Raw genomic sequence first — 17,760 nt, forward strand, 5'->3', positions numbered from 1 at the left:
ATCACATATCAAGTACAGTAATTTTAAAAAAAGTTGAGATCCAACAATTTAATCCTGACTTTAATCAGCACAGAGCACAAATAGCAGATGACACTCCCTGGAAAGGCGTCAACGCATCTCAACCAGCCGCAAAGTAGAAAAACTGCTTGTCAGATGCAAATATATAACGATTATTTATTCATCTGCTGAGATTCATATTCCACCTTTTCCCTGCAATTTCAGCTTGGTGTTTGCAAGTACTCCCTCTTCCAATGTCCACGCAACAAACTTGGAACACAGGTTGAGCTGAAAGTCCCAAAGGTGCTTTTACAAAAGGCAACTGGACTTTGTTTCTCTTTGAAGACTTTTTGCTTTTCTCATCCAAGAAGCTTCTTCAGTTCTGAAAAATTCCTCAGAACTGAAGAAGTTTCTTGGATGAGAAGCAAAATGTCTTCAAGGAAAAACAAAGCCCAGTTGCCTTTTGAAAAAGCACCTTTGGGACAACCATGACCTGGATGATTGTGAATCTTTTTTTTTTATTATTATTAAAAGAGTTTTGTACAAACAGATTTTTCCCCTTTTCACACACCCCCCCCCCGCCATACAATGTAAATCTCATACAAATGCTATACCCCCCCAACCCCCCCACAAAAATTCACATTTCAAGTATTATACCAAATACTTTGCCCCCTCCCCTCCCCCGTCTTAAAGTAGATTACTCGTAACCCCTCTCCTCCCAACAAACACAATATAAATTTCTCTTAGATTAATAATAACACACTAATCCCATTTTCTAAGCTAATTTAACATCTGTAACTCTTAATATAAATTTCTCCTAGAATAACAATGTTTCATTAATCCCATCTTCTAATTTATTCATACATATATATTGCCCCGCCCTCCACCCTAACCCTCCCCCACCTCCCACACAAACCCACCCCCCTGACTTCCGCGGAAGACTGTGAATCTTCATAGACGTTGAGCTGAAAGATTGCAATTGTCCCAAATTTGCACCCTGAGTTTTTGTAAATAAAGGTGGTAAAATGGGACAGGCTCACTTAACAAATGTTTCACTTAGCAACTGAAATTTTTGGCTCAATTGTGGTCATAAACGGAAGACTACCTGCAATTGGCCCAAATTCATTTGTGAGCTTCCATGATACAATACAATACAATAGTAGAGTTGGAAGGGACCTTGGAGGTCTTCTAGTCCAACCCCCTGCCTAGGCAGGAAACCCTATACCGTTTCAGACAAATGGCTATCCAACATCTTCTTAAAGACTTTTGATTGAGGGTGGCTTAAACCTGGCTCTCCTTGGTCCTACCAGAACTCCTCACTTAGTGACCCCAATTACAACCATAAGGAAAAAAGTGATTTGTGATTGGTTTTTACACTTATGACCATTGCAGCATCCCCATGATCATATGATCAAAACTTGGGCGCTGGACATCTATTTATGACAGTTGAAGTGTCCCAGCATCATCTGATCATCATTTGTAACCTTATAGCTGGCTTCCAACAAGCAAAATCAATGGGCAAGACAGATTCAATTAACAACTGTTTCTAACTGAACAACTGCAGTGATTCCCTTAACAACTATGGCAAGAAAGATTGTAAAATGGGGCAAAACTCACTTAACAGCTGTCTCGCTTAGCGACATAAATGTTGGGCTCACCTGTTCCGTTTAGCCGGCCTGGACCATTCATAACCTCATTATACCTCTTGGCAGATATATTTTTAACTGGGTAATTTTAATTGGGTATTTTTTAGGTTTATATACTGTTTTTTATCTGCTTTACCTGTACAGTGTTGTATTGCCTCCTCTTCTATGTTTTTATGTTTCCATGTTTGTAGTCTATTTTATCTATTTCACTTGACTGTACACCGCCCCGAGTCCCTTTGGGGAGAGGGGGCGGTATAAAAATCGAAATAAAAGGTAAAGGTAAAGGGCTCAATTGTGGTCATAAGTCCTGGACTACCTGTAATTGTAAATGGAGAGGCTGGCAGGTATGAAAAAAGATATCTTGGTCCTAAGCTAACAATACAGGTCGTCCTCGTCTTACGACCGTAATTGAGCCCAAAATTTCTGTTACTAAGTGAGACATTTGCTAAGTGAGCTTTGCCCCCATTTTACGCCCTCTCTTGCCACAATTGTTATAAACGAGTCACTGCAGTTGCTACGTTAGTAACACAGTTGTGAATCTGGTTTCCCATTGATTTTGTTTGTCAGAAGGTTGTAAAAGGGGATCCCATGACTCTGGGATGCTGCAACTGTCATAAATGTGAACCAGTAGCCAAGCCTCTGAATTTTGATCGTGTGATCAGGGAGATGCTGCAACGGTCATAAGTGTGAAAAACAGTCATAAGTCACTTTTTTCAGCACCGTTGCAACTTCGATAAACTGTTGTATATCGAGGACTGCCTGTATGCACTTTTAGCTTAATGCACGTCGCAGGATTGTGGCTGTGGAGATAATTGAAGAAACCAAATTAATTTCGTTGTCCAAAGTTAGCCAAAAGAGGCATGCTAGGTGGGGATGATGGGAAGTGTGGTCTAAGAACTGTAATGGGCAAAACCAAATGGCAAAGCACATTAGAGCAGCCCCAAAGAAATAAAACGTATAGTCATCCCCACACACCCAAAATACGCAGACTCTGCCTGATGTTTTCCAGATCTGGGAAGGCTGAGAACCATGGGGTCGGTAGTCCAACACTCAAGAAAGGGCCACATTGAAGAAAACTAACCCTGACCGCCTCAGAGTCTCCAAAAACCTTGGGGGCACCATCTGAGTAATCCCTGCGAATTACTCCCACCTGGCCCTGGCCCAGAGCCTGTCATTCCCACAACACGCTTAACCCGGGTCTTTAACTAACCCCCTTTCAGGGTTGGCGCAGTATATTTCACCCTAAGCTACCCCCCACATCCCGAAACGACCTATGACGAGTCACGAGACTCGCGTGTCAAGCGAAGGCAGGCCCTGACTCGGTTCGTGTGAACGCTTCCCCGCGTCCCAAGGCAGCGAGATCCCCCCTCGGTCCGCCCTGCTTGAGAGAGTGACCGCCTTCGTCCAGGACCCTCAAGCCCGCCTCGGAGGAAGGAAGGCCGCCGCTACCTGATGACAGAGATGAGCAGGCCGGAGGGATCCTTGCTTTTGCTCATCGCGCTCCTGTATCTCCCCGTCGCCTCAGACGCCGCCATCTTGGCTGGGCCTACCCGCTAAGGTCGGCCACGCCCCGCTTCCCGCTTCCTGGCCAATCCGCGCGTCCGCTTCCCGTCCGCCGCCCTATCACGGTCGCGGGGAGGTGGGATGTAATGACTGACATGGCACTGCCTTCCCGCTTTGCACTCTGGGGCTTGTGGTTTCCTTCGGGAGCACAGGTGAAGCCTCCCTGCAGGGCCAGAAGGATGCTGAAAAAACGCCCAGGTGGCAATGAAACGAGTTTACCTGGTCCTTGCAAAGCTGAATTTGGGGTTAATGGGCCATTGCCTCCACCCCCTTTGGCTGCAGAAGACAGTCTCTGTGAGAATGTTATCTAATTCATGCTTGGGGGGGGGGGGGGGGACTAAATAAATAAATAAATAAATAAAATAGAATATAGAATAGAATAACATGCTTGGTTTCCCCTGTCACGATTGCCTTCTCTTGATGGTATTGTTGCAAAATGAATCATGGTTGGTTTTTTTTTTCTCTGGGGAAAAAAATAGAAAAATGGATTTGGGAACATGTGCAAAAAATGCTTCATGATTCTAAAAGGAAAGGTCTGTATTGCATCCCCTTCAAAATAATAGGACAATCTCTTCATTAAAATGTCCCCCAGAAAATTTCTGATAAAAGTGATTTGGGCTTAATTATAATCCCATTCATAATAAAATATCTATTTGCATTGTGTTTTGTGGAGCATTAAAAGGAGCTTGCTAGATGAAGTGTGCGGTGGATGAATAGAGGAAAGACAGAAAGGGAGAAAGTGTATCTTTCATTTAGAATAACAATGATTTGTTTTATTCTATTTGGGACTAATAGAGTATGTGGCTTCATGGGAAATGCGAATTTTGATAAGATTTCCTTTGGTTGGAAAGCTATTGTGAGGAATTTGCAGTTTACAAGGAATTTGCACCCAGTTTACAAGGAAGGAAGGAGAGAGGGAGGGAGGGAGGATGGGAAGGAAGGAAGGAAGGAAGGAAGGAAGGAAGGAAGGAAGGAAGGAAGGAAGGAAGGAAGGGTGTAAAGTTATCACCCAGCCCTCTCTCAGAAAAATGAAATATCCTAGGAAATATTGAAAAGGCAGAATATTTCCCTGGATGTGAAAAGGAAGAAACATGTTTTAAATTGAGAATAGCTCCCTGTAGCTTCCTGCCTCCACCCACTTTGTCAATGGGCCCTTAAGAAAGCCAAGCCATTCCCTTTACATAATAAAGAGTTCTCCCCTTCAGCTCCAGGGGGATGGGATTAAGGCATGATAATATTGGCCCTTTACCCAATTCCCGACATGGCATCTGAGAACTCAACCATCCCTGGATTCAAAATGTTGCCCCTGCATGGTCCCATGGGAGTCTGACAACCAATTAGAAGACAAGCTCAAGATCAAAGGCCAGAGAGGGCATAAAACCAGGGACTCAGCTTCTCTTCCTCCCTTCTCTTCTTCTTCCCAACATTGAAGCATATTGATCACCTTTTCTGTTCAGGACTCCAGCCATGTGGTCCTGTCCACCATTAAACCATCTTTCCAAGCAGCCTCCATGTCTCCAGTGTCTTTTTCTCCCACTTGGAGCCGAACCCAGAAGGACATTTCTTTCAACAGAAGGAAGGAAGGAAAGGAAGGGAGGGAGGATGGGAAGGAAGGAAGGAAGGAAGGAAGGAAGGAAGGAAGGAAGGAAGGAAGGAAGGAAGGAAGGAAGGAAAGGGAGGGAGGATGGGAAGGAAGGAAGGAAAGATAGGAAGGAAGGAAGGAAGGAAGGAAGGAAGGAAGGAAGGAAGGAAGGAAGGATGGATGGAAGGAAGGAAAGAGAGGGAGGGACGGAGGATGGGAAGGAAAGAAAGGAAGGAAGGAGGGAAGGAAAGGGAGGGAGGGGGATGGGAAGGAAGGAAAGAAAGCTAGGAAGGAAGGATTCCTGTGGCAATCTGATCTCAAAAGAAAAAGAAAACAACTACACTTCCTTTGTTTGAACATTGATTACCGGTTCAGCTCCTTTTCTGGATTTGCGCACTGCACCAAATGGGCTAGATTTCCATCACATGCCAAGCTGCAAACCAACCAAGGTTAAAGTGAAATAAGCTCTGTCTGTTTTGCAAATGAAGCCTCTACAGGCCTTTTCACTGGTGAAGTGTCCTGTGCAAAGCAGCCTCTTCTGTACCTAGAGAGATCTACACACACATACATACACCTTCCAATTGCTGAAAAGTGGACAAGCGTCCCCCAAATCTGGGATGGCATCGTAGTGCTGTACGGCGGTTTGCCCATCCTTTTTCCTTTGTCTTAGCTCCTGTGCCCCAGGCAGAAGCCATTCGCTGAATCAGGTTTCTGCAGAGATGCCGCCAATCACACTCAGAATCGGCGGCTCGCAGCGTTCCATCCCTTTTCCCATAAATGCATCCCCATCAGCATTTTCCCAGAGGTTTCTAAGCATCCTCGGGGTTCAATGTCTGCAATCAATTGCCAAAGACGCGATTAAACAACGAAAGGAAACGTTCATAACCGCGGGCTGTACGCTTATTGCTTTTTCTCTTCGAAAATAAAAGTCAATATAGTTTTTATTACATTCTTTCCAGTCCCTAAGCCCCCCCCCCCTTGCTCAGGATGTTCACCCATCTGGGGTAGCTATTGATTATTTGCTCTTTATCTTTTCGGATTCGGGATCTGTTATGCACCCTACTTATCTATGTTGCTTTGAACAGTGCAGGGTTCCATGGGAATTGACATCTTCTCACATCCTGATTTAACAGATTAACAAAGTTGGGAGGGACCTTTTAGGTCATCTAGTCCACCCCCCTGCTCAAGCAGGAGGCCCTATACCATTTCTGACAAATGGCAGTTAAAACTCTTCTTGAAAGTCTTAAGTGATGAATACCCCACAACTTCCGAAGGCAACTTCTATTCCATGTCCTTATTTCCAGGTTGAATCTCTCCTTGGTCAGTTTCCATCCATTGTTCCTTGCCTGGCCTTCGGGTGCTTTGGAGAATAGCTTGACTCCCCTCCTCTCTGGGGCAGTCCCTCAAATACTGGAAGACTCCTATCCTGTCTCCCCTGGTCCTTCTCTTCCCTAGACTAGCCAGGCCCAGTTCCTGCAACCGTTCATCGTATGTTTTAACCTCCAGCCCCCTCATCATCCTGGTTGCTCTTCTCTGCACTCTTTCCAGAGTCTCCACATCTTTTTTATAGTGTGGTGACCAAAACTGGATGCAGTATTCTAAGTGTGGCCTTACTAGAGCTTCATAGCGTGGTATTGGTAGCTCCCTTGATCTTGATTGGATATAATATATTTCAACTTCCCCCCTCTGGATACTGTCCTAGGCCACTGCATGCCAAAACTACTAGATACAGGTAGTCCTTGATTTACAACAGGTTGTTTAGTGACCGTTCACAGTTACAACATCACTGAAAAATGCAACTTAGGACAGTTTTTCACACTTACTACTGTTGTAGCACTCCCACGGTTGTGTGGTTGACATTCAGATCCTTGACAACAAGCTCACATTGTGACGGTTGCAGTGACCCAGGGTCATGCGATCCGCTTTTGCGACCTGCTGTCAAGCAAAGTCAATGGGGAAACCCGGTTCACTTAACAACTGAGTTATTAATTTAACAACTGCAGTGATTCACTTAACAAATGTGGCAGGGAAAGTGATAAAATAGGCTGAAACTCACTTAACAAATGTCTCAGTTAATAACATCAATTTTGGGCACAATTGTGGTTGTAAGTTGAGGACTACCTGTACAAAAATACTTCTTCCTCCTGCGCCATCACTGCTGAACACTTAATTCCCACAGCACTGTCTCATTTCTCATCTTTTCTTATCCTCGCATCTTTCCTATTATCTTCTTCTACAGGTTTCGTATGATTTATTAATGGTTTATTATGGTCTATGACCTATTAGAATAGAATAACAGAGTTGGAAGGGACCTTGGAGGCTTCTAGTCCAACCCCCTGCTTAGGCAGCAAACCCTACACCACTTCAGACCAGAGATGGTATTCTGCCAGTTCGCCCCGCTTTGGGTGAACCGGTAGCAGTGGTGGGAGGTTCCACCCACCAGCCACGATGTCATCATGGACACTCTGTGCATGCTCTGAACTGGTAGTAAAGATAAGAGGAAAACATTACTGCTTCAGACAAATGGTTATCCAAAATCATCTTAAAAACTTCCAATGTTGGGGCATTCACAACTTCTGAAGGCAGGTAGTTCCACTGGTTAATTGTTCTCACTGTCAGGAAATTTCTCCTCAGTTCTAAGTTGCTTCTCTCCTTGATTAGTTTCCACCCATTGCTTCTTGTTCTACCCTCAGGTGCCTTGGAGAATAGTTTGACTCCCTCTTCTTTGGGGCAACCCCTGAGATATTGGAACACTGCTATCATGTCTCCCCTAGTCCTTCTTTCTCTTAAGCTAGACATACCCAGTTCCTGCAACTGTTTCATCCTATATTTTATCCTCCAGTCCCCTAATAATTTTTGTTGCTGCTGTTATTACTTGCTGTTTATATGTACCCTGTGAGCTTATGCACCAGAGACAAATTCCTTGTGGGTCCAATCACACTTGGCCAATAAAGAATTCTAAAATTCTATATTTCTCTCTCCTTAGCTGTTGTTTTGTAAGGAACTAAGATCTAAACCTCTGTCCTGGCAATTTTCTCCTCCATCGCTTAGGCATCCGTGTGAGTGCCACTCTGTTCAAGTTAGGAACACACAACTTTTCCTTTGGCAAGTGGCATACACTTGAAACGGCGTGTGTGTATATATTTGTTGTGGGTCTACCTTTGTTAGTCTAATCTGCTGGCAATCTTCCAACACTCTGAGAAGTCATAAAATGTGCCAAAACTCGTTTTAACAGTCACGTGTATGGATTGTTCAACGGCACTGAAAAAAAGTGACTTACAACCGTTTTTCACACTTACGACGGTTGCAGCATCTCCCCCTAGTCAATGGGGAAGCCAGATTCACTTAACGGCCATCTGACTATCTGAACAACTGCTGCGATTCACTTAACAACCGTGGCAAGAAAGGTTGTACAGTGGCCCCAAACTCACTTAACAACTGTCTGGCTTAGCAAAGGAAAATTTAGGTTCAATTGTGGTAGGTTTATAAAAAAAAAAATTAGGGTCGTAAGTCGAGGATTATCTGTAGACCTCCAGACGCCTACACAATCAACAATTTAAAACTGGGACGTATTTCCTTAGGTCGGGGGTCAGCAATTCGCAGCTCTGGAGCCACCTGTGGCTCTTCGATCCCTCCGCTGCAGCTCCCTGTCGCTCAAAATATGTCTCACAACTGCCAATGTACGACACCTGTCTGCACACAATTTATTGAGCTTTTCGACCTCCTGAAGTTATTGTGTGTGTTTTTTTTTTCTGTGGGAAACGGATCCAAATGGCTCTTTGATTGTTTAAGGATGCTGACCCCTGCTTAAGGCTAAAAGTGGCCTAAAGCGAAACAACTCCAGAGTCATCCCATTACAGGTTCATTTGATTTGTGTTTGTTTGTCCCTAGATTTACTACAGCAAAACACTAGGGAGATTAAGGGACACCTTTTCCCGGATCAATGGTGTTTATAATTGAGGGAAAGAGTAGAGATAAAAGCTTAATAACAGGAGGGGAAAGATTCCTGAAGAATTCCGCGGTGCATCCTTAAATTACAGCCAGGCAGGTGCTAAATTAAATTAGAAAAGACTTTCAATTAAGAACAGTTGGACAGAGGAACCACTGACCCACAGAGGAGAGGAGCAGCCTTTCATTTCAAGAATTCAAGCAGCGCGCCAACAATCTTATAAAAGATGCCTTAATTTTAATTCCTGCGCTGAGCTAGGATTCTATAACGCTATGACTTACGGTTGGGCTTCGTTTTTTTTAAAATCACATTAACCAAATAATTCCTAACATCTCCACCTCCACCAAGGTCTCGTTGAGCTGACGTGGGGACTGCGAGCGTTTACCATTTTTCTAGGGTCTAGAAGCATGAATAATAAATAAAATAAATAAAATAAATAAATAGGGTGCCTTCGGATTTCAAATGCGGCTCTGAGAACTTGGAAGTATAACTGTGTGGTTCAGAAGGGGGTAAAAAAAGGACCAAATATATTGGGTTAGGCTTGGTGAGAATCATTGGAGTAGACAGCATCAAGATATAGGTCGTCCTCGACTTATGACCACAAATTTCTGTTTTTAAGTGAGTTCTGCTCCGTTTTGTTCTGATTCAGCCCTAGCAGAAACAAGAAAGGGACTCCTTATCACGAAAAAACCCTCTTTATTTATCTCCTGTGAATTAATGGCATTCACACTCCGAAAAGTCCAGGCAAAAGTTGGCTGCAGTAACAGACCTTATCAATTATGCGATAATTGCCAGGCTGTGAAAAAGTGCAAATTAAGTTCTAACTGAACTTAGTTCTGGCAAGTAGTCTTTGTGGCATGAAACCCAATGAGCAAAATCTTCAGAAATACGAACTGTTGTCTCCTACGACCAGCACTCCCCTTTCCTTCTATTTATTCCCCAGCCAGGAAGGGTCCAGTCAGTATCCCCATTTTCTTTGCTTCCTGAGTTGACTCCTTCTAGTCCAACCCCATACTCAAACAGGAAACGCTCTACCATTTCAGGCAAATGGTTGGCCAATCTCTTCTTAAAAGTCTCCTTTGATGTAGCCGCCACAATTTGTAGAATGAAGCCGTTCCATGGATTAGTTCTTCAGGAAACTACTCCTTAGTTGTCCTCTTGGTTGCTTCTCTCCTTGATGAGTTTCCATCCATTGCTTCTTGTCCTGCCTTCAGCTGCTTTGGAGAACAGGTTGACTGCCTCAAATACTTGGAAGACTGCTATCATGTCACTCCTAGACCTTCTTTTTATTAAACTAGACATACCCAATTCCTAAGGGGACACGGTGGCTCAGTAGCTAAGCCGCTAAGCTTGTCAATCAGAAAGGTCAGCAGTTCGGCGGTTCGAATCCCTAGCGCCGTGTAATGGAGTGAGCTCCCGTTCCTTGTCCCACCTTCTGCCAACCTAGCAGTTCGAAAGCACATAAAAATGCAAGTAGAAAAATAGGAACCACCTTTGGTGGGAAGGGAACAGCGTTCCGTGCGCCTTCGGTGTTGAGTTATGCCGGCCACATGACCACGGAGACGTCTTCGGACAGCGCTGGCTCTTTGGCTTTGAAATGAGCACCGCCCCCTAGAGTCAGGAACGACTAGCACATATGTGCAAGGGGAACCTTTACCTTTACTCAATTCCTGCAATCGTTCTTCATATGTTTTACCTTCCAGTCCCCTAAAATGTTTTACCCCTAATGACTTGCTTCTCCATTGTCTTTGGCAGAGTCTCACTTTTGATCTACTCCACACAACCGCTGGATTTTGCAATCTGGAGAGTGTAGCATATGTTTGCTCAGTGGGAAAGCCCCAGGAGGGATTTTAAAAACTGGGTTTTTGCTACCAGGTAAGTGGGCACCGGAGCTTTGAAGCACTTTTGACAGGAAATAGGAGGAGGAAGTAATAAGATTTGTTTTCCTTCACAGTTCCGTGGAAGTGTAAATTTGTAGTCAAAGCGTTGGCAAGAAACACACAGGCTGTCTCTGACTTTAAAAAAAACAAAATCAAAACAACCCAGCATTCTAAAATCCCATCCTACTAGTTTGGAGCTTCCTGATTTATTTATGTGCCTTTTTAAAAATAATAATAATACGGGGACGTCGTCTTAATAAGCAGTTGTTTATTTATAAAACAATTCATCCCCCCAAAAGAGAAGGAGAAAAACCATTAAAAATATTCCCAGAGAGTGGCAAGTCCATACGGTGGCTGAATCTAGCTTGCAAAACTGATCTATTTATTTAGCTAGCTGGTATTCCACTAGCTATTTAGACCTGTTTACGGTAACATTCTGACATGGCTTAATCTACGGTTTAAATTCAACTCAAGCACTCACGATGGCTGGGGAATTCTGAGGAGTTGGAATCCACTCATCATCAATATGCCAAGGTTGAAAAATACCAGAACAGCCTGGTGGGCTGTTGCCAGTTTGGGCCAGTTTGTAGTTCTGGTGAGCAGTTGGCTCTGCCTGCCCACCCCGGCCCTATCCTGTCCTATATTTCTGTGTTTTTCAGCTGTAGGAAGTTAAAACCCACCCCTCTCCTAGAGAAATAAAATATCCTGGGAAATATTGAAAAGGCAGAATATTATATTTCCCTTGTTCAGAAATGGAGAAACATGTTTTTAGGCAGGAAACAGACTCGCTCTTAATAGCCCCCACCTTTGTCAATGGGCCATTAAAGAAGAGCCTGAGCTAGGCTACTCTACATAACAAAAGGTAGGATTAGCCTTGCACAGAAACTCACCACAGGGCACCTGGGAAGAAGCAATGCTCAACCAAACTTGGACTCAAAACACAGCCTAGAGACCCATGGGAGTCTGACACCCTATCAGAATACAGGATCAAGATCAAAGGCCAGAGAGGACATAAAACCAGGGACTTTAGGTTGAATCTCTCCTTGTTTCCATCCATTATTCCTTGACTGGCCTTCGGGTGCTTTGAAAAATAGCTTGGCCCCCTCCTTTCTGGGGTAGCCCCTCAAATATTGGAACACTGCTATCATGTTTCCCCTGGTCCTTTTGTTCATTCAAGTCAGATTAAAGTCAGATTAACAGAGTTGGAAGGGACCTTGTAGGTCATCTAGTCCAACCCCCCTCCCCGGCCAAGCAGGAGAGCCTACACCATTTCTGACAGGTGGCAGTCCAGTCTCTTCTTGAGAGCTTCTAGTGACGAAGCTTCTGAAGGCAACTTCTGTTCCAATGACAAAGACAAACCCTTTCCATATTGCACTCCAAAAAATAACCATGATTTCTTAGAGCAGGGGTGTCCAAACTTGGCAACTTTAAGACTTGTGGACTTCAACTCCCAGAATTCCCCAGCAGCTGGCTGGGGAATTCTGGGAGTTGAAGTCCACAAGTCTTAAAGTTGCCAAGTTTGGACACCCCTGTCTTAGAGACTACCCAAATCAAATTAAATTGTAGGAAGATTTTTTTTAAATTGGGCTTTAAGTAAATAAGAAATAAAACCTCTCATTCACGTTTCCTCAAAACATTCATGATGCTGTTCGATTCTCTACGGAAGTCACCAAAATGTTTGGAGAATGACCCATTAATTCTCATGTGGGTTGAGATGGCTGAATCGGAATCTGAATAGAACTGGAGGTCCTCTAGTCCAGCCCTCTGCTCAATCAGGAGACCCTGTCCCTCTTCAGACAAGTGACCGTCCAGTCTTTGCTTAAAAACCTCCAGTGATGAAGCAGCCACAACCTCTGGTGGCAGGCTGTTCCACTGGTTAATTGCCCTCCCTGTTAGGAGGTTCCTCCTTAATTCCAGGTTGCTTCTCTCCTGGGTTAGTTTCCATCCATTGTTTCTTGTCCTGCCTTTGGGTGCTTTGGAGAATAGGTTGACCCCCTCTTCTTAGGGGCAGCCTGTCAAATGCTGGAAGACTGCTATCATGTTTCCCTGGTCCTTCTTTTCTGTAAGAATGGTCAAGCCCAAATCATCCAACCATTTTTCATACGTTTTAGCCTCCAGGCCTTGAGTCATCTTAGTTGCTCTTCTTTGCACTTCTCCCAAAATCCCAACATCTTTTTTTTGGTTGGTTATGCTTTCATAGGATAGGGTAGGGTAGGATAGGATATACAATAGAATAGAATAGGAATTGGAATGAGTAGAGTAGAGTAGAGTAGAGTAGAATAGAATAGAATAGAATAGAATAGAATAGAATAGAATAGGAATTGGAATTGGAATTGGAATTGGAATGAGTAGAGTAGAGTAGAATAGAACAGAATAGGAATTGGAATGAGTAGAGTAGAGTAGAATAGAATAGAATAGGAATTGGAATGAGTAGAGTAGAATAGAATAGAATAGAATAGAATAGAATAGAATAGAAATTGGAATGAGTAGAGTAGAGTAGAGTAGAATAGAATAGAATAGGAATTGGAATGAGTAGAGTAGAATAGAATAGAATAGAATAGAATAGAATAGGAATTGGAATGAGTAGAGTAGAGTAGAGTAGAGTAGAGTAGAGTAGAGTAGAATAGAATAGAATAGAATAGAATAGAATAGGAATTGGAATGAGTAGAGGAGAGTAGAATAGAATAGAATAGAATAGAATAGAATAGGAATTGGAATGAGTAGAGTAGAATAGAATAGAATAGGAATTGGAATGAGTAGAGTAGAGTAGAGTAGAATAGAATAGAATAGAATAGAGTAGAGTAGAATAGAATAGAATAGAATAGGAATTGGAATGAGTAGAGTAGAATAGAATAGAATAGAATAGAAATTGGAATGAGTAGAGTAGAGTAGAGTAGAATAAAATAGAATAGGAATTGGAATGAGTAGAGTAGAGTAGAGTAGAATAGAATAGAATAGAATAGAATAGAATAGAATAGAATAGAATAGGAATTGGAATGAGTAGAGTAGAATAGAATAGAATAGAATAGGAATGAGTAGAGTAGAGTAGAGTAGAATAGAATAGAATAGAATAGAATAGAATAGAATAGAATAGGAATTGGAATGAGTAGAGTAGAGTAGAATAGAATAGAATAGAATAGAATAGAATAGAATAGGAATTGGAATGAGTAGAGTAGAGTAGAATAGAATAGAATAGGAATTGGAATGAGTAGAGTAGAGTAGAATAGAATAGAATAGAATAGAATAGAATAGGAATTGGAATGAGTAGAGTAGAGTAGAGTAGAGTAGAATAGAATAGAATAGAATAGAATAGAATAGAATAACAGAGTTGGAGACTTTGGAGGTCTTCTAGTCCAACCCCTTTCTTAGGCAGGAAACCCTATACTACTCCAGACAAATGGTTATCCAACATCTTCTAAAAACATCTTTTCTCCATCGTGGCAACCAAAACTGGATGCAGGATTGCTAAGTGTGGCAGGATCAAATCATTGCAGGGTTAAAAGGCAAAGGAAACAAACCAAAATCCACCACCTTCAGCTCAGAAAAAGTGAAACTATGCAAATGTGTGTGTGGGGGGGAACAAACCGCTTAAGCAAATCAGGACATTTGTATTACTTACACCAGTCGGCAGAGACAATTTGGCACAGGGGTTCTGACTATAAAATTTATTTATTTATTTTTTATTTTTGTAGGGAATCCAGACTGTGAGCGCCTTCTATTTAACGGGGTGAAGTTCGCCCAGCAGGGTACCCAAACTGCTATGATTTTCTACCTTGGAGAAGACATTAACTTCTTTGCCCATTCAGGATCCACTGAGTGATTACCCACAAATATGCCTATTTCTATTCATAACCTATTTCCTAAGCAGTAAAAAACACACATTTCTGGGTTTATGCTTCTGGGCGAAATCTAATTCGGCTTCAGGTTGACTGACCTCCTCCTAGACTGTGGGAGATGGGAAATCAGTGGCGGGGCCCGTCAAATGAAAAGATTATGTCTTAAAATCGGTGCGGAATGAGTTAGATCTATATCAGAGCTGCGTGATCTCTACTAGCTGGCATGGACACCGTTAATGCAATTTTTTTTTTAGAGGGCAGAGTGTCTTGTGGCAAAGCCATTGTGGAAAATGGGCAGGAATTTCAAAACTGCAGAATAACAGAGTTGGAAGGGACCTGGGAGGTCTTCTAGTCCAACCCACTGGTCAAGGAGGAATTCCTATAGCATTTCAGACAAATTCCATTCCATTCTCCATTCCATTCTGTTCCATTCCATTCCAATTCCTATCTATATATATATAAATGGCTGTGTGTGTGTGTGTGTGTGTGTTCCAGCATAATTCTGGAACACCTCGAGCAATTTCAAACAAATTAGGTACACAGATGACTTACTCTCTGGAAAAAGACATCCCTAAAACCCCTCGAGGTGCATGTTCTGTTAAGATACAGCCTGTTGTGCCTTAAAATGGCTTCTACCGTACAGCACAATGGAGTTGCCACGATAATGGCTTCACAGTACTCCACAAGGGGGCTCCCTCTGGTAAGGGGGAAAATCCAACATTAGAAATTACGTTTGGTCTGGACATTTTCAACCCGGTGGTATCATTTTTCTTGACGCTTCCGGGGGCACAGGGAAAACATTTTTAACAAATTTAATTGTCACTGAAATCAGGGCGCAGGGAGAAGTCCCCCTTGCGGTCGCCTCTTGAGGAATTGCAACGACGTTAATGGAAGGAGGGAGGAGAGCCCATTCTGCAGTTACGTTCCCACTTATAATTCATTCCTTTTGCTGTCTAATACAAGATTGGGATAAATAAATACCTGGGCAACACCGGGTTATCAGCTAGTATAGAATAACAGAGTTGGAAGGGACCTGGGAGGTCTTCTAGTCCACCTCCCCCTGCTCAAACAGGACACCCTGTAGCATTTCAGACCCAGACAAAATAAAATGAAATTCAATAGTGAAAAGAGTAAGGTTCTACATTTAGGCAAGAAAAAACAAATGCACAGGTACAGTATAGGTGGTACCTTGCTCAATAGTAGTAACTGTGAAAGGGATCTTGGAGTCCTTGTGGACAACCATTTAAATAGGAGCCAGCCGTGTGCAGCAGCTGCCAAAAAAGCCAACACAGTTCTAGGCTGCATCAACAGAGGGATAGAACCAAGATCACCTGAAGGGTTAATACCACTTTATAAGGCCTTGGTAAGGCCACACTTGGAATATTTGCATCCAGATTTGGTCTCCACGATGTAGAAAAGATGTGGAGACTCTAGAAAGAGTGCAGAGAAGAGCAACAAAGAGGATTAGGGGACTGGAGGCTAAAACATATGAAGAACCTAAAACATACTTGAACATTGGGCACTATCTAATAAAATGAAATTCAATGGTGAAAAGAGTAAGGTTCTACATTTAGGCAACAAAAACGGAATGCACAGGTACAGTATAGGTGATACCATACTCAGTAGTAGTAACTGTGAAAGGGATCTTGGAGTCCTAGTGGACAACCATTTAAATATGAGCCAGCAGTGTGCAGCAGCTGCCAAAAAAGCCAACACAGTTCTAGGCTGCATCAACAGAGGGATAGAATCAAGATCACGTGAAGTGTTAATACCACTTTATAATGCCTTGGTAAGGCCACACTTGGAATACTGCATTCAGTTCTGGTCGCCACGATGTAAAAAAGATGTGGAGACTCTAGAAAGAGTGCAGAGAAGAGCAACAAAGATGATTAGGGGACTGGAGACTAAAACATATGAAGAACGGTTGCAGGAACTGGGCATGTCTAGTTTAATAGAAAGAAGGACTAGGGGAGACATGATAGCATTATTCCAATATCTCAGGGGTTGCCACAAAGAAGAGGGAGTCAAACTATTCTCCAAAGCACCTGAGGGTAGAACAAGAAGCAATGGGTGGAAACTAACCAAGGAGAGAAGCAATTTAGAACTGAGGAGGAATTTCCTGACAGTGAGAACAATTAATCAGTGGAACAGCTTGCCTCCAGAAGTTGTGAATGCCCCAACACTGGAAGTCTTTAAGAAGATGTTGGATAGCTATTTGTCTGAAACGGTATAGGGTTTCCTGCCTAGGCAGGGGGTTGGACTAGAAGACCTCCAAGGTCCCTTCCAACTCTACTATTGTATTATTGTATTATTATTGTAAGGGATGAACCGTTGCAGGAACTGGGTACGTCTAGTTTAATAGAAAGAAGGACTAGGGGAGACATGATAGCAGTGTTCCAATATCTCAGGGGATGCCACAAAGAAGAGGGAGTCAAACTATTCTCCAAGGCACCTGAAGGCAGGAGAAGAAGCAATGGGTGGAAACTAATCAAGGAGAAAAGCAACTTAGAACTAAGGAGAAGTTTCCTGACAGTTAGAACAATTAATCAGTGGAACTCCCTGCCTCCAGAAGTTGTGAATGCCCCAACACTGGAAGTCTTTAAGAAGATGTTGGATAGCCATTTGTCTGAAACAGTATAGGGCTTCCTGCCTAGGCAGGGGGTTGGACTAGAAGACCTCCAAGGTCCCTTCCAACTCTGCTATTGTATTGTATTGTATTGTAAAATGGCCATGAAAAAGAGCAGCCTGTTTTCTCTCCCCCCCTCCCCAATATAAGTTGATATCTGCAGCTGGCACAGTTAACATCAGGGATAAATTGAGCAGTCAGATGCAAAAGATGCCATTGATATTATATATATATTTTTTAAAAAATCAAGATCTGTCTTTCCAGCCAATCAATTCAGCTGAGATATCCCAACAATCAAATTGTTAGAAATGACTGCCATAAATTACCCTGTCTTCCATCTAATGGAGCCAAGAAACAGATGTGAGACAATTTAGAGAGGAGAGAACCTGTAAGTGGATGAAGTTTCTTCCCTCGAGTGACTCTCATCCTTTCCTCTCATGTCCCTTCCCAAATTGCACAGAAGTTGCCTCCTTTTGTGCCACACACACACACACACACACACACACACACACGCTTAGTGAGAAACAGCCCATATTTCACACCTGTGTGCCATCCTTAACTTATGGCCACACATTTGACGTTGGTGTTTTGTGACCTTTCTTGACGCAGCCGTTAAGCGAAGCGACTGCACTTAGTAACACGGTCATTAAATGGCTTCCCCCATCGACTTTGCTTGTCAGA

At 43.0% G+C, this 17,760-nt stretch overlaps 1 protein-coding gene across 1 annotated transcript in view; it reads right to left on the bottom strand.

Annotated features, from left to right (window-relative positions):
• EXOC4 (exocyst complex component 4) overlaps positions 1-3,206 on the bottom strand; it is a 295,460-nt gene extending 292,254 nt beyond the window's left edge. The window contains exon 1 of the mRNA XM_081957613.1: positions 3,093-3,206. Coding sequence (XP_081813739.1) covers positions 3,093-3,178 — 86 coding nt within the window. The 5' untranslated portion in view covers positions 3,179-3,206. The remainder of the gene's footprint in view (positions 1-3,092) is intronic.
• Between the last annotated feature and the right edge of the window lie 14,554 nt (positions 3,207-17,760).

The sequence above is a fragment of the Natrix helvetica genome (genome assembly GCF_964273705.1).
Source record: "Natrix helvetica genome assembly, chromosome: 6".
Classification (NCBI taxonomy): domain Eukaryota; kingdom Metazoa; phylum Chordata; class Lepidosauria; order Squamata; family Natricidae; genus Natrix; species Natrix helvetica.